We start from the raw sequence: 24,901 nt of genomic DNA, 5'->3' as shown, positions 1-24,901 counted from the left end.
TGAAGCTAAATAACTGGAGCTGCAACAGCCATATGCAATGCACTTCTAAACTGCATGAAAGAACTGATGAAGTATATTTCAGGATTTAGTCTGACCATTTTTGTGGAAACTGACATTGCGATATTACTCTTTCTACTGCTGCTTATTTCAAATTTAGCATCCTTAAACGCTTCCTTCCTTGTAGAAAATTAAAACTACATTTGGTTTATTTTTGAAATTGAATACAGTATCATTAGTATATGGAACAGACATTAAAGACTGCATAATAATGCTAGTTGGCTCCTGTAAGCCTTTCCACAGTATACCTGGGAGAATCATTGTACTGCGTGCATTTAGTCACCCAGGTGACAATGAATCGGCAATGACAGCTGGAAGAAAACAATGCAGAGACTGTATACATCACCATGGCAACCAAAGATTATGTTGGCATAAGCCGAAACTGAGAAGACCGTGCTACCAGTGAGTGATTCTAATTACAGAGTTGAGGAAATAAAAAAAGCAGAGTACCGGTAGTAAGAAGGGAAGAGAATCATGTGGCCATGGAAAGAGAACAAATGGCTGTTCTCGATGCTACTGCCTCAAACATACCTCAGGTTGGACCCTCCTGTTTCTGCCCCAGCAGCAGCCTCGCCAGAGGCTAAACCCGCAACAGGTGGATGCAATCCTGTCTTCCCACATAGCACATCTGCCCCATGCTGCCACGACCACACCCTGAAGCACGCTTCAGCCTCCAGACGCCATGCCCGGCCAGAAGCGAGGTAGTCACACAGCAGCTCAGAGATCAGACGAGACACCTTCAGTAGCAAAGTGAAGACGATAATGACGGCAGGCCTGCATTTCCTCCTGCTTTTAGTTAAAAGAAGTTTGAAAGACCGCTGTCTTTTTTAAGTGTGTACAAATCCAGAAAACATGGACAACGTCTTCGTACAGAACTTCCAGTGGTTCATCATAACTCCTCCCTACTCATTAGACTTATAGAATTACAGAAGTTCACAATCTGACGACTTGAGTTCCTCTCAGTTTTCCTCCTCTTCAGGTTCACCCGAATAATGTTTTTCTGCTCTGGGATACAGATGGTGTAGAGATGCAGGAGGATGCTGTTGGTGAGGGAGCGCTCTCTGTGTTTGCTGCTGCCAGTGACGTATGGATGGGACCCAACAAGGGACTCGTCCCATGCCACACACGCAGCAGCGGGGCCTGGCTAGCTTCCTGTAAAAGAGTCATCCGGGAGAGCAGGTCGTGTTGGGCTAGACAGAGAGCGAGGCACTGCAGAACTGCAGACCCCATAATCCTCCCAGGCGTTCTCCTCGTGAGGCTGAAGAAGTCAGACAGGGAGGAGGTGACGCCGTAATAGGCCTCCCATGGGGTTCGACAGATGCGTTCCTTTTCACATGTCACTGTTTCTTGGATACAAAGCCAGTGGGACTGTCACTGTCATACCCAAGTGCTGCTGTTCTCAGGACCTAATGCTGCACAATTCTTGTGAAAAACAGTAAAGGGGTGAAAGTTTCTCTCACATACTGCTTCCGGTCTCCTGTCTGAGAAATGTATAGGACCAATACATGATGACTATGAGATAGCAAATAAACGATTCAACAAGTTATTCTAAGAGCAATTACAAATTCTATGGGGCACTGGATTTCCATTTTCCATGCATATTGTGAAGGCCAAACGACAATGGAACTATTACGTTTAAGAGCATGCGTGTGGGCAGAACTGCTCACATAAGTTTACCTCGTCTACCAAAGATAACACCAGTAAATCACCTTGTTTTGGTAACAGAAAATATGTCGCTATTTTTGTAGCATAAATATCTGTATACTGCAGGGGCTGCCAATCTTTTCTCTGCCTCTCACTCATAGAAATCCATTAATATTTTCTCGCGCCCCCTACAAAAGTAATATGAAGATGAAGAATGCAATTTATACTAAATTTGAGCAACAAACTTAGATAGGCTAGGTGTATGAAGGTATTAGCAAAATAATAAATACATTTAAATGGTTAAATATTTAAATATATGTATTTATTATTTAGGCTAAATTGCATAATCCAAGGTTTTGCATCCATAATATAAGGCTATCTCGCACCCCAGCTGGGTACTCTTGGGCCACTTCAGCCCTTTCTGCCATACTGTATAACACACACAGTGGCAGTGGTTGTCTCTGCTTTTTACATTAAATGTTTTCATTTGCAATTTTTAATCCATGCTTCTGAACCACAAAATACAAGAGCCCTTCGGGAGGCCATCAGCCTCAGAAGCAAACCTTCCCCACCTCTTTAAATCATTAAGGAGGATCTGAGTGAACAGCAGATGGCTGGACAGGCGACACCAGGCCAGCAGGGCAAAAATATCTCCTCTTAGAGGGTCATAACCCGGTGCCTTACATTCTATTGGGACCTGGTTATTTGCTGCCAGGTGCCAGATGAGACAAACTACATCGAGGTGTGCTGCCAGCCTACGGTAACCTGACAGATGGACTGCAGCATCCACAGCTTTAGATATACAGCATGCTGTGTGACATGGATCGGGTTCACAAGTTAGCACAATCCCATGCACTTAAAAATGATCACGTACATGCAAACAAGACTTATGTGACATGTTGATGTTGCTTGGCAATAAACATTCAGGGGGGGTGTTTCGTTTAGCAGATAAAGCATGCACCCCGTGTTCTGAGGCTAGCCTCATCTGGTGGCAGCTGCAAGTTCAGTTCCACAAGTGGCCCCTTGGAATGTGACCCCTGACATACCTCAGGAACATGAAAGCAGTTTTTCCATAATCCTGCTAACAATCAGACAGACGCCACCAAAAACATAACCTTCTTGGCAGAAGTAATCTGGTCATCTAAATGCTTGTCTGATTGTCCTCAATCTCAGTCATTGATTTTGTGTGAGTGGTGTGTGGCCATCCTCTGAGATAATCTGTGTCTCTGTGTGTGTCTGTGTGTGCTCACCCAACATAAATCCAGAGTCAAGATGGTCAGATATAATAACCGGCTCACTTGCAGGACAGCTGTGTAACAAATGTGTATGAGATTTCTCTGGGCTGTAAGTTTATCTCCATAATCAAAATGTGTCTGTGTCAAAAGGTTTCAGTGCCAAATATTCTTAAAACACTGCAGGCTTTTGTCCCCATCATGTATATAATGCAGGTCGATGACCTCCGTGTCCCACAATCTGCCCTGCCAGGGCTGTGAATGTGTGGATGGAGGGGTTGTGCTGCTGCAGCCAGGACTGTGTGAGTGATGATAGCCTGGTATCTGTGGCAGCCCTGGGGGGGGGGGGCACACGGCGTATCCTCACATGACTCTGATGGTGCTCCCAATGAACTGAAATCTTTAGATAACGCAGCACAATTATGTCTCAATTATGTCTTAATCCATCATTGCCTGCGTTCTATCAACCCGAGGCCTTTTCACTGTCACCTTGGTGCAACAGGGGTGATGAACAGAGGTGAGCTTTTGTCAACCAAACTAAGATGAGAGCAGTTTGCCTTCTTTTGACCGCATAAGAGTTAACTCATCTGAAACCTTCCACAAGTTGATCCACTTCGGTTGTCACCTGGATACAAAAAGACCCCATGTCCTACCCAGATTGACTCAGACAATGTGCTGTGTTCAAACTGTAACAATTAGCATAAATTACAGCATCTAATCTAATTACTGTGTAGCCGATATGGACAATGAGGAGGGAATGCACACTTGTTGTGTTTTGGGTGCCAAGTACAAGAGCCCCTACTGTTCCATGCAGTGTTGTTGAAAGACTCTGGGCAGATGGAGATTGGATGGATTTATTGCCCACGGCTCAGGTGTAATCTCCTAAAATGGCAGATGCTATACAGGTGTACACTGACACACCTCAACCGACAAGACCACAAGGGATGATTATAATGTAAATCGTGCATGAGTACAATTATGTAACATGCTTACAGTTTTGATGACTAATACACACACACACACACACACACATAAAATGCTATTGCTTTGCTAATGCTACTGACTTTAGGATTTGATTGGAAAAGGTCAAAGATAATAATTAGAGCAACACAGTTCTTGTGTTACATTACTATGAGAGAAGGAGTGAGTCTTCAAGGCAGCACCAACCAGACCCTCTTATATAGAACAGCATTTTACATAAGACCTCACACGTTATTACACAAACATACAGCTAAGCCTATGAAAATGGAATGAGAGCTTGTTATGGGGGGGGGCACTGTTGTACCCTGTTCTGTTTGGCTTGACTCACTGTTAAAGAAAAACAGACTCTTCATGGAGACCAATCAGTCTCCTGCCTGTCATGTCCAAAGTATTGGAAAAAATTATCAAAGAACAATTAATAGACCACCTGGAAAGCAAAAATCTATTACACCCTCTTCAATTTGGTTTCAGGAAAAAACATTCAACAGAGACAGCAGCTTCCCTGCTTCTAGAACAGGTCAAAGAATCCCTCGACAAAGGAAATACAGTTGGTGCAGTGTTCCTTGATTTAAAAAAGGCCTTCGATACGGTGAACCACAACTTGCTCATATCGAGACTCGCATCTTTTCATTTCTCTGAACGTGCAGTCTCCTGGTTTCACTCGTATCTGCAAAACCGTGAACAGTGTGCCGTCATAAATAATTGTAAATCCTCATTTCATAAAATCAGAACTGGAATTCCCCAAGGTACAATTCTCGGTCCCATTCTCTTTAGTCTTTATATAAATAATCTCCCAGAGGTCTGTCCAGAAGTCAAGCTACAGATGTATGCTGATGACACGGTTGTCCACATTTCTGGTAAAGACTGTACTGCAATAAATGAAAAGTTGACACATAGTTTAAATAAGATCTCCACATGGCTAAAAGAATCCTGCTTAACTCTAAATACAAAGAAAACCAAATGCATCTATTTTTCCATTAAAAAATCCCCAGTTACCCCCTTGCAGATCAAAATAAACGATGAGTTAATTGAACAGGTATCAGAGGTGGAATATCTAGGAATAATTTTAGACTCGCACTTAAATTTCAAAAGCCACATTAAAAGGTTATGTAAATCCATCCGATCCAACACCAATTGTTTTAAATTAATTAGACAATGCTTGACTCCCGGCTGTGCAATGATGTTTTTAAACTCTATAATCCTCTCTCGTCTGTCTTATGGAGCCACTGTTTGGTCACAAACGAGTCAGACCACGCTAAGGCCAATAGAGAGCCTTTACCACAGGGCCCTGAAGGTGTTTGACCGAAAGCCTATTAGATTTCACCATTGTCATATTTTATCAAAACACAAGTTTTTATCCTTCTTAAATTTTATTAATTTAAGTGTTCTTAAACAGTTTTTTAAATGTGTGAATGGCTTTGCACCAGAACCACTGAGCAGGTTTGTCAGCAGACTGCAGAGCTCTGGCAGGTCCACCCGGGCAGCCTCAGGTGGGGACTGTAAGGTGCCCCCCCGAAAAACATCTTTCGCACAATCCGCTCTCTCTGTGAAAGGTGCTAGTCTGTGGAATCTGCTCCCTGTCCGCCTAAAATCTATGACACAATTGGTCTCCTTCAAAAAAGAAACGAAATCTTGGATGTGCAAGCAGCAGCACTGTACCCATGTTTAAATGTGTACATAGTTTTATTTCTAACATTTCTTTTTTATTACTGTCTTGTTTTATTCTTAATTGTTTTAGTTCTGTGATAAAAACGCATAGATGACTTTTTTAAAACAATTTTCCTTCCTTTCCATGTTTGGAAATGGATATCTGTGTTGGAAGCCCATCTGTGGACAGGTGCTGCAAATTAGCTTCAGCTATAAGCGCTATAATGCAGGCATCAGATACTTGTGCTACATGTGTCTATGTTTTGTCTTTGTCCACATTCAAATAAACCAGAAATAAATAAATAAATAAACTAAGCCAGACATTAACAGAAACTCCCTGTGTGGCTTTTGGTCGAGCATTCTTTGTAAATCCAATTAATGTCTATCTGAGTTGGGGGGGGGGGGGTCTCTGTCCAGCTGCTCTCTCTGGATTAAACTCGGCAACATGGCATCACTATGAAAACCGGCAGCTGTTAACGTAAATAGGCTCAGGCTTGGAGAAATAAGACAAATGCTGTCCAGGTTTTAGAACCCCATGGAGGAAGCTGCCACGTCTAAAACTATTAGGTCCTTAATTCTCACATGATCGAGAAGCAAGAAAATAAGTCAGAGGTTCTTCTGTTTGCTTGCATGCGTGGATACGACCAAACCGCACGTGCATGCCCGCACAATCTTATGCAAACGCATACATAAATGAAGAAGTAGAAATAAGCAGAGACGTGATTAGAAAATAAAAACAATATGTTATGATGAAGTTTGCACAGCCGCTGGTGCACAACAGAGTCAGTGTGAACCTCTCTCTCTCTCTCTCTCTCTGGCTTTGGGTGTCTGGTGTCAACAAGGGACAAAGCTGTGATGAGAAACCCTATCAGGGACAGGGCTCATCATAATAAAGGGTAGGCAGGCACATTCCCTATTCCTGGCCAGGTGCATGGGTCTGTCCTGGTAAACACAATACCCTGCTGCAGGCCATGAATGGCTCAAAAAATAATGATGGCCATGAAAGAGTATAATGCGTTTACAAAGTTTTAGTGAAAGGTAAGTCCTGCAGTTTATTTATTTTACTATCTTGTCATTCACTTCCCTAACACTTGCATAGTCATAAAACAATTATTATAAAAATGCTTCTACTTCTAATAGGGAAAGGTCTACAAGACAGTGTAGCCACGATGGATGGCTTAGAGACAGCGGCTCTGTGGAAAAGATAGGAGGCGGAGCTAGAAGTGGCGGAGATGAAAGATGCTGAGGGACCAGGCTGGATAGGATTAGAAATGAGACAATAAGAGGGACAGTGAATGCTAGACATGTTGGAGACAAGGTCAGAGAGGACAGACTTCAAACCTATTGCCAGAAGGTATAATCCTGCATAGAGGCTTTAATACATCAGCACAAAGTTTCAAGCTCAGTGTTTAGTGAGTTGATAAAACACACAAAAAAAGCTACTGTTCATGCAACATAATATAAAACGACTTTTTTTAAATGATCTGATAGGACTGTGTGATTTAAAAAAAGGAAGGTTGAATTCCGATAGGTGTACTATCAGTAGTGAGTCATATTATAAAATGATTGCAAACTAAAATGCTAAATAAACTACATTATCGAGGCATTTCACGTCTCAAGTGGGGGAGCAGCTATACTTACATCTGACTCCCACTGACTCCTGATATCTTCACAGAGATAAAGAAAAGCGTCTTTTGAACCGACACACTGAGCATTGAGTCCACTTGCAGAAGAAGCTCCAAAGGCTTCAAATATTGCCTTAGACAAAAGTCTTTTCAATTTGCCATTCGTGCTGCTAAGATCAAAGCGTATAACAGGATCCTATTTGGTTTTGCGCTCTGTATTTTACTGACGATGGCCATGATAATGGCTGTGCATGATGATCCATTCTGGTTGCCATTACAGTAAAATCCCCCTTCCTCCTCTCTTGCGCACACCTGCACATTCACAGAGAAAAATGGGGCCATTCATTAATTTCTATTAACTGAATGTGATATAATCAAACATACATTGTCTTTGGCCCTAATCATCTGTTTCCTCATCAAATTGTCTCTGATCTAAACTGAGCCAGAGTAAACCCGGAGCCCAGGTAGCTTAGGAATGACACAGGAATGCAGGAATGCAGGAAGTGAGACAATTCCAGTCTGAGGAAATTATAGGTAAGAGCAGTACAAAAGACTTCAGACGCACACTGTGGCAACGTAACTGCACAGGGTTGGATTGTCGTGCTCTACTAACATTAACAAGAAGGAAAAGGTCGCCTGTCTCAGAGATGCAGGCAAACATCACGAGGCAGACTCTGCTCCCTCACAAATCACTTCTGCTGAAGGTACACAATCAGCAAAATAACATTTGTTAATGGCCTGCAGCTTAACATTTGATGAAGGGTTGCGTAGAGACGCACAAAAAATATAGCCGCCCTGAAACCTAGAGTGATTTACTGAAGTGGTCTGTTTGACAAGAAAAAAACATTCATCCAAGGGCTCGAATATTCATGAAACACATTTCATCATTGACTAAGGAGGTCATATTTTCACCTCTGTCCATTTGTTTGTTGGTTTGCCAGGGTTGGCATGGGACCAGCAAAGGTTGCCAGGAAATAATCCCTGGATTTTAAAAAAATAAAAAAATAAAAATCAGACATATTTAACATTTATGTATTTAGATTCTTTTTTTGACGCAGGTGGACACTTGACAGGGTCATCTAGATAGGAACGAAAAGCTGTCCCTTACCTTTATCAGCAGTGGAAAGGTGCCTTTTCTCTCCTTTAATAGCTTATCCTTTTTATTTTTGGAACCATTTCTGCCAAAATAAAATATATACTCATTGTGACTGTACTTAATGCATACTGTGTATGATGCCAAACAATCGTTCCTTAATGATATCATGAGGCAGGTCCGTAGAGGATGGAAAAAAAAAAAGTGAACTCAGACTGGCGTTTTACAAGCGTATATTAAAAACACATTGGTGGGATTCAACTTCTCTAAAGATCCAGAAAACTACAGTGACACCTTCTGGGCACATATTTCTCTCAAATCAAACACATTCGTTTTTGTAGAGGTGTCATGCCAATCAGCCCCCCCAATGCAAAAACAACTAATAAACTGCCTAATTCAGAGATTCAATTCAATTTAATTCAATTCAAACAAACATAGAAAATGACACTGACCTTTTCTCTGATGATGTGTTCATGCTAAAACAGTGACGATGATGTAGCGGTCACAGGCAACAACCACCAGAACACCAGGAAACGCAACTGTCCCCGCACCGCCACGCTCGGACACTTTTATCATCCCCCCCTCCCCTCATTCTACTGGCGCATCTTTCTAAGCGGGTGCTCACCTGCGTCCGCGTGCACGCGAGAAGAGACAAAGGGAGAGGCAGACCCCCCACTGGGCTGAACATTTTCCACATAGGCCTCCTGCAGATCATGTCATGCTAACAAACCATTTTCCCAGCTGCACAAAATGTAATCTTAAAGGGAGGCTACCTTTAAATTAAAATATGTCTTAGATAAGCACAGATGAAGTTACATTTAGGGTGTAAATTAAAGGTCATTTGTCACACCAAAATAACAATTTCATGTAATACTACTGACTAATTGCTAAAGTTAGATTTTTTTCAGGATACATCTGTATTTTCTCTACAACTCCTATCTTAGAGAATTATAAATAGGCGTTTCTCTCAACCCTAATTCTTGAAAGCAGCAAATTGTACAAACAATGGATCTCAGAAATATTTACCACTTTTTAAACTCTCTTATAACAAGTGCAACATTCTGTATCTGGATTCCATTCTGCATCCAATCCGGATGAAATTCAGTGGTGAGATAGAGGCCCACACCCTACATGATTGTGTCAAATTCCATAAACATTGGTCAACAATCAACCAAGATATAAAGGAACAAATTTTGAAGCTCCATTGACCGCAATGTTAAAGGAAATTTTCAAAGTGATCCAGAATCCATGATCTCTTCTTCAAGACCCTCCCACAAATAAAATGTGAAGCAAACATACAAAAGCCTGCTTTTGTTTAATCTATCTACTCTGTTTTAAAAGCACTGGAATCATTATCTTCTTCATATTATTAAATCATCATTGTTATATAAATTTAGTAAGGAAACATAAACAACTCACACGATGTCAATAACATAGTTTATTTAGAATAAACAAGGCATGTCTGCAGCACCAGTCAGAGAAAAACATTCACGATTGTTCAACACTATCGGTTTATTATACGACCAGCTGCTCTGGTTTTAAAGGCAGCGATGAATGTGAGCACCATTTGAATGAAAAACAGAGATAACTTAAGAAGAACATTTTAAGTATGAACAAAAAAAGCCATTTTCCATTAAATATCCTTTGCAAAGGTCCTTTTTGTTATCATGCTGATACCAGAGGTTAACAAACATGATGGATTATTTAGAAATTATGCAGGATGGTTATTCAAAATTATGAACTATTTGACTAATCCTGCTGTTTTTATGCTTTTTCAGTATGAAACAGTTCCCCTCTGTGGGCTTATTTAAAGTTTTTAGGTACTTAAAATCTGTTTAAATATACATCTCTCTCAAACGAGCCTCTGGGATGAACTGTGTCTGTAGATCTTGCTAAGATTTTCATATCCATGAAGTTGTGGCCAGGATTTGTTTGCTGGAACTAATTTTACAAATCCTTTGAAACAGGCACAGTTTAACACACTCATATGGCCTCGGTTAGTTTAAAGGCATCATTAGTTCGAACATTAAACCACATTTGGATCTGATTTAAATATGACACCTCTACAGCTGGAAATGCTCCCTATTTCTCACTGGGATTTTTCCAGATTTCACTTCAGTAGAATTGAGAACTGGCTTTGTGTGAATAAGAGAGACATAATGAGTTACATGCTCTTGATTTTTTTTAGGGTGTGAGAACAATGACAACAAGTTGAGGGGAATGATGCAGATTCCTCACCTCCTTCGGAGACGTGATAAACAATTTAAGTGCACAACCTGCTCTTTCTCCACCCTTTCTCAGACACCAGACAGAGGAACACAAAGCACGTATTTCTTTGGCTGTGCACTACAGGTACACGGACTCCTTCCCCAAAGGACTTAGCATGAGCGAGGCAGGAAGAGTAGCAGCTGTAGCACTGGTTACAAAATAAAAGGTCAGATCTGATCCTGGTTCAGGTGTGAGGAGAGCGGATCAATCGGGAATGGGTCGATGTCTGAAGCTGTTTTGTGGTCGTAGCTGAGGTCTGGTTGATTCGATAGTAGATAGAAAAAGAAAATAAAAATAATTTCAGGCATTGTCTGAACGGTCTTTCTGTGACCGTTCAAAGGGACTGAATACATACTTCATCACAGGTGCTTGTGATGCTGATTTTCGTAGCCCACCGCATTGTTGGAACTGGTACCTGTCAATGAAAAGTTATCATGAGAAACTGCGGCTATTTCTGATTCAATAACGGTTGCAGGCTTCCATTCTCTTACTGACCTAAATAGTCCTTGTAGTCCTTGAACTGTTTGTGCCGTAAACCACGTCCATCTGTAAAAGGCATGGCCAAAATGGAACCTTTCATCTCTACATTACACACAATGCACATTAAAATTGATTTTATGCAAATGTATACATATATAATGTAAATATTTCTGCCAACAGACTCAACCCTCGGGTTGAGGAAGTTCAGCCAGCATGTCATTAGAATCAGGCCAAGCTCAGTTTGTCATCTCGTCTTTGTTCCCTGATACTTTATGCAACATAACAATGAAATGGGAGATGATGTGTTTTAAACATCTGGATTCAGAACCAGAATTAATGTTCAACTTTTAATTCAGACGTACCGGAGTTACCACGTTGCTTTATGCACTGCCCTCGATTCGGGATGCCGGCGGCAGGATTCCCTGGGTTGATGATGTGGCACTCATAGCCGGTGGGACAGTGAAGAGGTTCGTCCCCGTCCTCAGTGGTGCTGCAGGCCTCAGCTAGAAGACATCAGAAGAATCACAAACATGAAACACACCCGGATGATTTTGTTGATCGAAAGCCTGGGTGGTGTTCACATTTTACTTTCATGACTTCAGTGACAGTTCAGTAAACGTCATGCAAGCTGATCATCTGCAGGTACAAATGTTTCCTCTGAGCTCAGGGACTGTTCTCACCTTGGAGAACCTCCTCTGGACCGTCTAGCAGCCAGCCATTGCCACCCAACCACCGAGGCTTGGGCTGCACCAGCCAGTCCAACACTGTTCAGAACACACACACACACACACACACACACTACAGATATACTAATGCAAATGTCTACAGATTGTATAGACATACTTAACTTACGTTGAGAGTCACAGCTACTGCTTTTCAGGAAGGAAAAGTGAAGAAGCTCATTTCTTCAGATGTTATTTAAGACCACAAGAAACTTTATGAAACTAAATCATCTGTTTGCTTCTGACCTGGTGGCGGCTGGACAGACTCCAAGCAGGCGTAGATGCAGCCGTTGTAGCAGCAGCGTTTGTGGTGCTTACACTCGGAGTCTGAGCGGCAGCCCGGCACCTCACAGGCTCTCTCTGGCAACATCTGGGGCGGCGGTGGACACCGGTCATTCTTCTGGTGCTGTGAGGATTGGGGATGGTTGGGGTACTCGTAGTCCTGAGAGACAGATGATGAGGAAATGTAGAGATTTGTGATGGTACTCTAGAAAGTCTACTACGTGCTCCAGCTGGACCTGCGAACATTCAGTGAATAGATTTGAAGAAAAGTCGACAGGAAGTCACACAAAGCCTTTACGGGACACCACACTGAGCAATAAAGCATTTTTATTGTGATTGCATATTAAAGTTTGTGTTGTGCCACTCCCATTTAAATCTTAAACCTTAATCCCAAACCTACCGGTATTTATATTTCCTGCCGAGGCGATGTCATGCAGCCGGACTGAGAATTCTTTACGACAAACTATGCAAATATAGGCCATTTTTAAAACTTCAGGAATTTGTTTACTGAATGCCACTCGATGAAGAATTTAACTATTCATTTAGTACTTGTCATGCATTGTCATCACAATATGTTCATACAGATGTAACCGGATGATTGGGGTTAATTGGGCAGGCAGGTGTGGGAGGGAGCACCTGTGGCCCATTTACCACTGATTGGGGGGGGGGGCGTATATAGGTGCTTCCCCTCCCTCGTTCCAGGTCCTCATTTGTGTCTTCCCAGTCTCGAAGGCAGGTTGGCCGTAGACTGTCACTGCCGTGTCTCTCTTTTTCTTTTGTTAGTTTTGTTTGTAAAGTGTTTTAAAGGGCGTTTTTAGAGTGTTAATAAATATTTTGAATTCCTAATGCCGTGCTGGTCATCACTGTGAGCGGACCTGTGGGTGGGGAAACCCGCTGAAACGTGCTGGGGACCAACGGAGCGAATTAAATAGGTCTTTAGGTTGCAAGTCCTAAAGTGGCGTTGTCGGCAAAGGTCGGACCGTTCTGCCCCATATTCCCAATGCCACACAGAGATTGAGCTGAACGCCACGTTGCAAGATCACTCTTTCACCATCAGAGGGCGACAAGAGATCTGAGAGATTCACTGCAGACGCTTGAGATCAGGCTTTCGGTGTTCATGCTTTCAAAGGTCTTGATCTGGTTTGTGAAGCTGGTTCAGTGCGGGAGACAAACTATCCCCTGGTGAGCCCGAGAGGAGAAAAGTAGGCCACAGGACCCTGAGCCAAGCAAACACACACTTGGCACACTTGAAAGGCTTTGGCAAGATCATGCTTGGTTTTTACAAGCACACATGCACAATTAACCTCAGGAAAATGCAAGGACATTTCTTCTGCTGCTGAGAAGACACACCTTTTCATGCTTTACCCATGCAGGTATCTGCATCCAGGCAATCGTCTGTCCGGCTTTATAACTCTTACTGACCTGCACCTCTTTTTGATTTTAATTGATTTGTTTGGAAACATCCTGGACAGAATTAGGGAGTTTTGTATTCTCATGCTGCTGGTATCAAATATCAAATTGTGTGCTACAGTGCAAGCAGCCATTCAATGCTCTGGGTTATGTACACATGGGAAACAATATCCCAAATCCCAGGAACACAGCTATCCAACATCAACCCTCACATATCTCTTAATTGCTTTCATATGACAAGCTAGATTTTGATCATTCAGACATTTTCTTACCGATGAAAGCAACAGCTGGTTTGTTTTAATCTAGATTTGTTGTCGTTTATTGTTACCTCCGCCGAGGAGGTTGTGTTTGTTTGTCTGTCTGTTGGCAGGATAATTGAAAAAGTTCTGGACTGATCTTGATGACATTTTCAGGAAATGTTGGGAATCATATCAGGAAAAAGTAAAGATAAAATTTTTCTGATGATCCACAAGAGATCCTGGATCATTTTGAAATGTTTGTTAACATTGCAGTCAATGGAGCGTCACAATTTGATCCTCAATATCTCGGTTGGTTATTGACCGATGCTTATGGAATTTGGCACAATTCCATCTCACCACCACATTTCATCCGGATCGGATCCGGATTGTGGATACTGTTTCTTTTGAAAAATCATATCTTATAAAATATGCATTCAATTCACTCACCAAAAATCACAGTCATAAAGGGGTTCGATATGCACTGTCATGCAACATGTGGACGGTGTGAATCTAATTATGAGGGGAACACTAAAAAGAGAATTAATTCTCAATTAACTTACCGGGCTAAATAAAGGTTATATAAATAAACGAGCTGTTCGGCGGAGATCTGCGCTCTCCGAGTGCTTTTCTAGTTCTGATATGTGTTCAGTGATCTGGGAACATTTTTCTGACTTTCCAGTGTCAGCCATTAATTTGAGAGGGTGTCCCTGAGTGAGGGAGAGATGAGTGTCAATTACACACTAGACTAGTAATTAGATAATCAGCTTGTGGGCTGAATGCGCTCGTTAAATCTTCGCCGTGTATTTGGTAGGATGGTTGAGTGATCTTACCAACCAACCAGAAAAACAAAAGCAAATGTTCTGAGCTGATGTGGCATCGCTCTCGCTGTTTGTGTGTGTTCTCTTTAAAGACGCATCAACGTGTATTGGCAGCTGCAGACTTGGAGGGGTTGGTAGAGGTGGTGGCGTTGGAGGGAGGGTGTGCAGGATGGGCTCACACCGTTGGAACTTCAATGTTTAATAATGTAAATTTTACTGTAAGTGATGCAGAGTACTGTTAGAATTATTACCTCTAGTCATGTGACCGTCGTTTTCCCAGCTTCCCAACACAAACAGCAGACGAAAAGACCTTCCGTACTCTTCAGTCATGGCTGTTTAGAGAAGTCACAGTGCCGCATAACATTTCCTGGTGTAATTCTGCCTGTAAATCAGGAAGTCCTAAAAACCTCTGCTGCAATTGGATAATTACAGAATAACTACTTCCTACTCTCCTTGTCTCTTATCTAATCAGCTCCGAAAGCCTGGACCAAACATCGCCCACAGAAGGTCAAGAGTACCCTTCCTGTTTATGTGAAATCCTACACGACAGCAGCTATTCATTATTTTTATTTCCTTGACTCCTAGCTTAGGTTCTATTTGTGAGAAAATCAAGAATGCAACCAATAATACCTCAATCCTGTGTCTCATCATTTCTCAATGCAAATGCTTCATTCTGTGATTTATCTTGTCTCTACCCCCCCGTTCTCATGTCTTCGTGCAGCAGAGGGACTGCTGGGTTCCACATCCTGAACTCTACCAGACAATGTTGCACAACCTTCTCTGATGTGGTTTATTTACACATGTGTCTGCTGCGCTTCTATTCTGTAAACACAGCCAGAGGACCCCTGTGTAATGTTCATGTCTGTGGACATGTTTTCTCCTGTCTCTCTTCCTCCCACATCGTTTTCGGTCTCCTTTATCTTTTTCTCTCCCTTTCTTCCTCCCTCTTTGGTGTTGAAAAGCAGTGGCACGCTGGTGGCTGTAAAGATTGTCCTCAGACTGCTCATTTTCTTTTTTCATTCTCTTTCCTTGTATCGCTTCCTTTCAAGCCCTTGCTCAAGCCACCGGAGGCCATGTTTGGCTCTGCAACTGTTCTGATATCAGGTTGATCTAGATTTCGCAAAGATCTCAAACACAGACTGAGGATTTGCTGCTTCCGTTTTACTCAGAAAGACACCCTAATCCCAAACATATGCAAAGACACTACTGAGCATAGATGTGCATGAACACTATATTTCTTGTGCCAATGCAAATGTGCCAAGCCTCAAATTTCATATTTGAATATTTCTTGACAGTTGAAATGATCTTGCTGCATGGGCAGTCAGTTTAAGGTGTATGAAGTAAATTTCTCCACTAATTTGCTGTTTATTTCCTGTATTTTAGAATCTACTTAGATAGAAAAGGGCAGATTAAAGGGCGAGGCGATAAAAGGCGAGGCAAACAGGCAGACATCAGTTAGAGCCAAGAGTTTCAGTGAGTAATGGGAAGACATGTTGACAGACTGATGGATGCACAGCTGATGAAAGCATACTGCCAGAGAACCCTTTAAAGGTAGACAAACAGACCGAACCCATGTGGTATGTGATTTTCTCAGCATGTCAGATGTACAGACTGTGAATGTAGGTCATTTGTTTCATTATTGGACTTCCAGCCCAAGATTCTCTTTTTTTTTATAAGAGCTTTACATACAAATACAATGAAGGAAGTTACCGGTAAGTCAAAGCCTAAGATCTAAGAGAGTGTTCTCCAGAATAAATCTGGAGAAAAGAAGTGAATTAGGAGAACAAGAGGGTCCGTGATGAAAAAGACCACATTGTGAGCATGTTGGTGGGTTTGCATTAAATATTTACCAATTTTCCTTTCATCCATTCTTCTAAAGGGCAGGGGCTACGGGGAATGACTGTAACTGTACTTTGTATTTCTGAACAACGATGATGAATGAAAGATTAAGAGGGTGTGTGTGCACGTGTGTACTTACGAGGAGGTGGTTACGAAATGAAAGGCTGAAAGATGCAGAGATGAAACAGGTCCAGCAAAACGATGCTTCTGAGCCGTCTGGCAGCAGAAGGACTCAGGAGAAAAAGAGGTCTGGCAGAGGGAGAGTAGCGTGCTGTGACAGGCTCGGGGGGGGGGAGGAAAAGGAGAGAACAGGGCAGAGAAGGGGTTAAAGGGACTCACATAAGAAACAGGAATAAAAATTAAAAGACTGGGACCCAGGTTGACTGAGAGAGGAGGAGAGGTTGGAGGAAAGGGAAAAAAAGCGAGAAGGCAGCCCTTGTTAGAGATGATCAATCAGCTATATTGGGCTGAGTTAACAAGCAGGGGCCCAGTCTGCCAGTGCAGTTCCTGCCCTAATAATCCACTACACACACACACACACAGAGAGAGAGAAAGACAGAGACAGAGACAGAGAGAGAGAGAGAGGGGGGAAACTTGTCCATCAAGCGTGTCGGTTACTCATATGGAAACTTGCAAACTGGTGACTTCTGTTTGTCTCTCATGAAAACTGAGGATTTAAGCTTTTTAGGCTTCAAAGTCAAAGCAAGTCCTTTCAAAAAACTTTCTTTCCCAGCCGTGGAAGAAAGTTTTAAATATTAAATATTATTATCACACTGGTGAATGCTAAATTTACACTTTTACAAAAAGGTTTGGAAGCATTATCATTGCGATATATCAACTATTCAAAGAATCAATAGAATTTGGTTGAATCTTATTATCAAATTATAACATTATATTTGTTCTTTTTAATTGAGCTGTATTTGTATTTATTTTATTTTTTTATCGCACACACATCTTCACAAGTATGAGGGTCATCAGTTAGTTACCTCAACTTATCATCTGGAGATGAAGGCTGTTTTATTCACACGTTTCTATTTTACAAACACACACACACACACAGTGAGGATAGCAGGCCCACCTTATGGTTGAGTCCTCTTTTCCTGATTCTTCTGCCATCACTTCCGGTGGCCAGGACCAACAGGGACAGCAGCAGCACCACAGAGCCCGGCATGGTCTGTGTCCTGCACCCCCCCCGTTCCAATTTTCCTTTCCTCTCTCCCTCTTCCAAAGCTTGTCCGTTTGCAGGTCTGCTGTTGGGTTTCCAGCTGAATGCTAATCTGAGCCGGCCGGAACAGCAGCCAGGGATTGCACAAGTCCTTTCCCTCCAGCCAGATCTGCCTTTGTATCCGCCTGAGGAAAAAGCGCAGGACAGAATGACAGAGTAGAGGAAAGTAATGGGAAGGGATGAAAAGTGAGAACTTGCAGCCGTCTGTGCATCAGTTGAGGCGAGCTGAATCTGTCTGTGGCCACAGCGTGTGCACATGTCTCTCTGGGAAGAGGAGGGGAGGGTTGGATGGGGGGGTGAGTGGTGAAGGGTGGGGAGGAAAGGCATTAGAGCCGGCAATGTGTGCGAGACCTCCCCCTTGCCTCCGTGTTGCGTCTTGCAGCACATCTGGTGATAACTTGACAGAGTCGTGTCAATGTGCAATGTGTCACTGGGAAACAGTTCATGTATCGTCTCTGCAGGAGGAAATAAGCGGCTGCGCTAAATGCTGGGTTTGACTCCATGTCTGGAGTTCAAGCATGCGTTTTAACTATTGACTATCCAGCATCCATGCTTACATTCCTGATTTCTCTCGGTTACAGGATGTGACCAATTTATCCAACAGTGTGTAAGCGGGTGCTTGGTACACACCTGATATGTGTGTGCGCACCCGTGGTTGCAGCCCTGTGTGGGTGCCGAACATGTTTTGAGAGGATGCAGTGTGATTCCAGTGCCAGTGACCCATAAAGAATGAAAGTATGTGGCCAGTTTCACAGAAAGGGGCCTCCGTCTCTTTCTCCATCGTGTGCTTTCTTTCTTTCTTTTTTTTTTTAAACGTCTCTCAAGTTGTGCAGCCTCTCAAACTGGGACACCCCCCCCCCCCCCTCCTACTATGTCCCCCCCATCTTAGCACACCAGCCCTTTCTCCCCTTTCTCTCCCCTCCCCTCACTCATTCTCAGTGTCTTGCACTGAAAGGGAGAAAGAATGCTAGGCCTGCACAAATCTCCGTCATTATTAGTTTTACAGGAGCGGGGCTCATGTCACTGGGAGGCCTCGGCTTCGCTGACACAAAAGACAAAGACCCAGACAGCAAGAGTTGTTAATTCAACATTGAGTCGTGGTCAGAAGGGCTGCCGTTTGGCTGCGGCTCAGGAGTCTCGCTCTAGCAGCACTTTTACATCACGGTTAGGCTGCATGTCGACAAAATCAAGCTACATTTTATGAGGGTTTTGATTTGATCACTGATAAAGATTTAATCAATATTCTCTGCAGTTTACATTTAAGCACCTTAGAAGGTGTGTGATCCTTTACTTTAAATAAAACAACTATTTGATGTGAAGCACGGAACTTGGTTCCTTTAGATGACAAAGGAAACTATGCGTTTTAGCAAAAAATATCCACAAGCATCTTGGAGAGGGCCGTAGGCGAGAGAATCAAGAACTCCAATGATTATAATTGCTTCTTGGTCTCATCTTATCTCACCAGCCGTGAAGAAACGGTCTCAGTCTTAACAAAATTATTTCTATAAATATTAGGCATTTTCTCAACATACCGGTACCTTTTTAGAATATTCACTCCTGGGTTGCATCATATTTTTTTCAAAATGTACCACACCCCGAGCTTTCCTCAGCCCTTCCATAATTACTGTGTAGAAAACAGCAGTTGCACTCTCTCCCCTTGCAGACATGCTCTCACATCCATCATCCAAATCCTGCCTCCTGTCAATCAGGAATGCACACATGAATATTTAAAAGTTGTTTTTTCTGAGAGACGAGCAATTCTCACATTCCAGCCTTAAATAAACACACAAACACAAACTGCATTGTCACTCCATCGACACAAGACGACACACATGATTTGTTCCCCACAGTGCAGATAAGGCATGATTTTTGAATCCAGAATCTATTTATGAAATTCAATGCCTAAAGAAGAGAAACAGTGAAAAGAAATGCAGGACATGAAGTCAAGAGAGAGGAAGAAACATCTCAGAGATAAAGTCTGCTGACTGCGTTCGGTCTGTTCAGAGACTTCACTGGCAAGAGAGAAATTCCTTTCATCTGAGAGCTTCTCTGGAACGCACACTGTGTCTGATTCTGCAGGGTGGAGTGTCTGCAAATCTCCGGGGGCTTCATCTTCATATCCTATTCTGCTCTCTGATGCTCAAGATTAATTCCAGGCTGATTCATGGTGATATAGTTGGTAGCTGTCCAGAGATGGATGTGGCTCAGTGATCAGGGCAGCTCCCTCGCCGCATATGTGTCAATGATATGAGCAACTTAAGCATGATTTTTACAGCAGCCAAATGAGAATCTAAATGTATATGGTGCCAGTTTAGGATCATACTTTACACAAATGTATTGATATTATATGTAGTCTGTGTGTCTGCATACCCAAAACATTTATAATGGTCCAGACAGTAAGTATTTAGGATAAATCTACTGTATGTTTGAGTCTGTCCACATAATGGTGATAATGGCTGCTTCCATTTTCCATTATATTTATGAGTAAATGTGGGATTGACAATGACATCATTAATGTCAGATGTTGATGGTGTTCGGAAATGTGGAAATCTTTAGAAGTCAAGAATGCGAAGTGAAACCTCTAAATACATTTAGATACCGACTCCAAAATATTTCGACATAGACGTTTTTTGAGCTAAAATAAAAGCAAACAAGAACAACAGCTCATTGAAACGGAGAAAGCAACCCCAATTTAGAATTTCCAATTTCTGAAACATTTACTTTGACATAATATATGACAATACGGATGGCAGGATGACATGTTGGTGTCAGTAAAGCTCCAGTAGACTAGTGGGCCAATACTAATGGTATTACACTGTTAGCTTTTTCACACGGACATGCTCTGAATGACCAATCTAACATGCTAATGTTTACAACCCATGGATGGGACTGGCCGTGTAAAGAAGGGCACCTTTTTTATTGCACCTCGCAACTTTGTTTGAAAGTTAAAAAAGATGTAGTACAGGCACGGCTACAAATAATTGCTGATCTTTGTCAAAAGCAAAAAAAAAAAAAAGAAGACATTTCTGCTTTTAATGGCACTTTAATTTAGTAGCATTCAGTTTGTTGAAGCCTGAACTCGAAACCAGTTCAAATAATAGCCGTCGGCTGGAGTCAGAGGTCGGTGGCCAGCTGCGATTGGTTGGCGTGGTTGCTAGGCTGCCAATGTAATCTCATCCTTCACTGTTGTGTCAAATGAGGAAGGAGACACAAAGAACTTTACATAAACATTACAGGAAGTCTTTATAGTGTTTTAACCAAAGCAGTTCACTCAAAGCCAACTTTGTCCTCCTAATGCGTTGTTGCATTTCAACAGCAATAAAAAATCTACGGTTTTACTGTCTCGCTTTTAAAAAAGCTCAGTGAACATAAGCTGCATGCTAGTGTTTGGTTTCAGCATGTTTATATAAAGCTCAATAAAAAGATACATCTCTGACAATGGGCGTTTAATTGGTGACACCATTCACGTAACATGACCAGACTATAAACCAGGTATAGAAATGGAAATGCCTCTATGTTCATGTAATCTTGTATGTTTCATGGCTATATTTTTTTCCGACGATGTGGTGTAATGTTTGCCTCTGCATGCTTCTGTATAAGATTAATCAATATGTATTTTAATAGTAACACAAGCTCACGATGGGTTAAAGGGGCCCCACCAATTGGGCTCTGGTCGGTGGAAAAACAAGGGAAGATGAGTCAGGAAACGGAGGTAAAGAGAATGGCGGATCAGAGGAATGCTCATGATTTTAGAAACAGAAAAAGCAGATTGTGATTCCTCTGGTCCTCCATCCGCTTCACCTCCGTCGGGTCTGTGCCGTCTTGCATCAGAAATCCTTTTTTGTTTTTTAAAACTTGTACTTTAAATTCTGAAAAATCAGTATGTTAAAAAAAATCCTGCAAACTGAAATAATTTGTTGAACATGGACGGGGCGTTGCACTCAAAATAAAAACACACGAGGCTTATCTTTGCACATTCCTGGAGATTATTCACTGATCTGGTTTGGAGGCTGAAGCTGTGGATCAGGAGTGTTCCACTGACTAACTTCATTATCTGATATAAAAATGTTCTTAACACCCCAAGCAAGATGTCGATTACATACACACTGGGTGGGGAAATGTAGTTTTCATGCCAGGAGAGTTTGCATAAGGCATAAGTGATAGATTAACATGCACAAAACCACAGGCTAAAAGAGGGATTGTTGAGAGAGGGAGTAAACTACACATACCTCAGCTGAAATCAAAGTAAAATGACCCATCATTCAAGCAAGATTGTTGATCTGGTTCTGCAGAGGGTTCCCCAGTTCACAACTGGGATGTAGGCTTTTTCCTTCTGAGGGGGGGGTAGATGCCGCCAGCAACATCAAGGGTCAAATGACACGAGGTCCTGCTACACATGCGCATCTGCACCGAGGCACCTGTGCTGAAAGTAGAACATAGGCAGAAACCTAGATGTGGCAGGACCCTGGCAGCTCTGCTGAGCTGGCCTCTTCATGCCTGTAAAAAAATGCTTTTGAGGACATAAATCAAAACATATTTCTTTCCCCGATTCTATCAAAGGTTTTGCAGTGTTGATGACCGCCTCTCGCAGTCTGGATTTCGCCTGCAGGCCAGCATTTGGACGCCCCTGCTGTAAATGAAAGCTGTGAATACTTCTGCTCTCTACAAACAAATGAAGCTGAACTTTTTTTTTTATTTGGAGGCATATCAACAGCAATAAAAGTCTGCTTTGCAGTTTTACTGTCTGACCTGAGTCAAGCTTCATTCCAGCATTTGGCTTGAATGTCAGTCTGATAGGTCGTAAACCCGAAGCAGCTGAAGAGGGAAGATAAATCTCTGATTAAATGCCTGTTTGTACAGTTTGTGTTTGAGAAAGCCTGAAGATCACTGGAACAATCCAGAGAAAAAAACATTTCCCAGCCTCATTACCTATTAGCTTACCAACAGGCTCCTTGCTGTATATGAGAGAATCACTGAAACCTGCTGAATCGTGTGAGCCAAGTATAGCTCATTAAGCTAAATCCCCTGTAGCCACACTAATCAATATTCACCGCCAGGTCTTTTTCTCTGGTTCTAATCTTTCCCTACATTCCTCAGCTCGCTTCATTTCCCCTCACCCTTTTCTATGGTAGCTTGCTTAATATTCCTTTCCTTTCTCGTGCTCCTAATTTTAAGTTTACTTTCCATGTTTTTTCTTCTTCTTTTCTTTTTCCCCTACCAGAGCTTCTCTCAACTTTAGCCTCGTTCCCATGTTATCCTCATATTTCCTCTCTCGTTTTAGCTTCTCCCTTCTCCTCACCCTCCTCTCATCCACTTCCCACCTCTGCTTGTTATTGTCCCTGTCACCAAGTGCGATGAACTTAGGTAGATGTGCAGCATTCCTCAACGGGACCTTCGGAGACAAGCTTGTCAGATAAAATGGTAAAAAAAAAAGGCATTTCAACTCTTTCTGAAAGGTCCCTCTGTGGGGGCAAAATTACCCAAGGCCCTTCAGTAAGCAGCTCAATTTCAAAGAGCTTCCTGTGTTTTCTGCTTTATTGGGGATGATGTTCAAAGGATAAAGCGCGGACTTCTGATGTCAACCTCTGCAACTTTATTTTGTCTTTCTCATAACAATAGCTTGGTGACATTACAATGACATCATCAGGGTTATAGTTTCAAACTTTGGAAAACTCCCAATGGAACAAGAAGGAAAAAAATGAACTAAATGATAGATTGTTAAGTCTTTTTCCAATATTATCTGAATTTCATCCCCTTCCACGTTTATTCCATTCCACTCCATTTTCTAACTGCTTATTCCGTTATCGGGTCGCGGGCCAAGCTGGAGCCAATCCCAGCAGTCAATGGGCGAGAGGCAGGGGACACCCTGGACAAGCCGCCAGTTCATCGCAGGGCAACACAGAGACAGACAACCAGCCACACACACACACACACACCCCCACACCCACACCCACACCCACACCCACACGGGCAATTTAGTGTCACCGATCAGCCCAGGCTGCATGTTTTTGGAGAACCCGGAGAGAACCCGGAGAGAACCCACGCAGACACGGGGAGAACATGCAAACTCCTCACAGAATGGCCACAAGCCGGAGACGAACCTGCGACCATCTCGCTGTGAGGCAACAGTGCTTACCACTGCGCCACCGAGCCACCCTCCACGCTTATTGAATATTGAATATTTATAGCATACATATGCTTCAGGAAGTAGCATTTACTGTGCATCCTGGCCAGACCTATCATTTGTTTTGGTGCAACACAGAAGTATGCAAAGATTAAAAGATCAAACTTGCTCGTATATCAAGTAGTTGCAGATTTTTGGATTTGCTGGATGAGAAATCGTCTGAGGGTTGAACTGGCAGTCTCCCGTTTCCTGAGGTGGCCTGTCTCACTCTTGGCAGTCAACCTTGGTAAACAGTATGTGTGTCTGTGTGTTTGAGTTTGGGTATTGGGTTTCCATGTTGTCGCTATGAAACAATGGTTGTGTGTTTGTTCCTGTCTAGGCAAATTGAGGGTTTGGGGTATTTTGTGCTCTATTTCTAGTTTTCTTTTCGTCAGTCTCTCTGTGTGTGTAGACCAGACATGGGCAAACTAAGGCCTGGGGGGCCATATACGACCCGCCGAACTTGCCCAAATTATATAATTAAATAAAATGTTATTATAATTAAACCTTACCCATTTTACCTTTTACCTGTAAAAGGTCAAATCCTTTCATGTACTAGCTTTTACATGTCATTTAGATTCGTTCACACAAACACTCCATCCATCTGTTCCTGGCCCGGCCACTCTGTCAAATTTTAGAACCCATTGTGGCCCGCGAGTCAAAAAGTTTGCCCACCCCTGGTGTAGATGCACTAATGTGTGTCCGTGTGAGTGTGGGTGTGTAGCTTGTGACTGTCACAGCCCACTGTTTGTACATCTTGGTGTGGAGTTTGTTGTTGCAGATTTATGCAGAGGGAAATGCTTATTTATATTTGAATTACACAAGCTTGCAGATGTTTATCTGGCACCTCTTTTTGGTTGGCGGTTTTGAAAGCTAGTTTTCTTTATGGTCGTACACACCAACCATTCTGCCACAGGGGGAATAAAACTGAGGGGGGGGGGGAAATCATACTGAGTTTAAGGGTCAAGCTGAAACACTGTAATTTAACACTTTTTTAAAATCTGCTTTTTATATGGGAGCATACTCTATTTTTAAATTGAGGGGCAAAGGACACACACTGGAGTAAAAATGGTTGTAACATTCTGTAACATGCTTATGTGGTCTACACCTATAAATTATCCAAACACGAGATAGGCGCACATTTAAGGTCAGCCCTGTGGTAAGGTTGCAGCTGTA

The 24,901-nt window shown here is 42.4% G+C and overlaps 1 protein-coding gene across 1 annotated transcript; it reads right to left on the bottom strand.

Moving 5' to 3' along the window:
- Positions 1–10,906: 10,906 nt before the first annotated feature.
- Positions 10,907–17,508, bottom strand: wfdc1 (WAP four-disulfide core domain 1). Its single transcript, XM_068739776.1, has 6 exons — positions 17,416–17,508; positions 11,996–12,191; positions 11,708–11,791; positions 11,390–11,530; positions 11,043–11,093; positions 10,907–10,962 (listed from the first exon to the last, which is right to left on the bottom strand). The coding sequence occupies exons 1-6, from the start codon at positions 17,506–17,508 to the stop codon at positions 10,907–10,909; spliced, it is 621 nt and encodes a 206-aa protein (XP_068595877.1).
- Between the last annotated feature and the right edge of the window lie 7,393 nt (positions 17,509–24,901).

Source organism: Brachionichthys hirsutus, chromosome 5, assembly GCF_040956055.1.
Source record: "Brachionichthys hirsutus isolate HB-005 chromosome 5, CSIRO-AGI_Bhir_v1, whole genome shotgun sequence".
Classification (NCBI taxonomy): Eukaryota; Metazoa; Chordata; class Actinopteri; order Lophiiformes; family Brachionichthyidae; genus Brachionichthys; species Brachionichthys hirsutus.
This window is presented reverse-complemented; position numbering and strand designations above follow the sequence as displayed.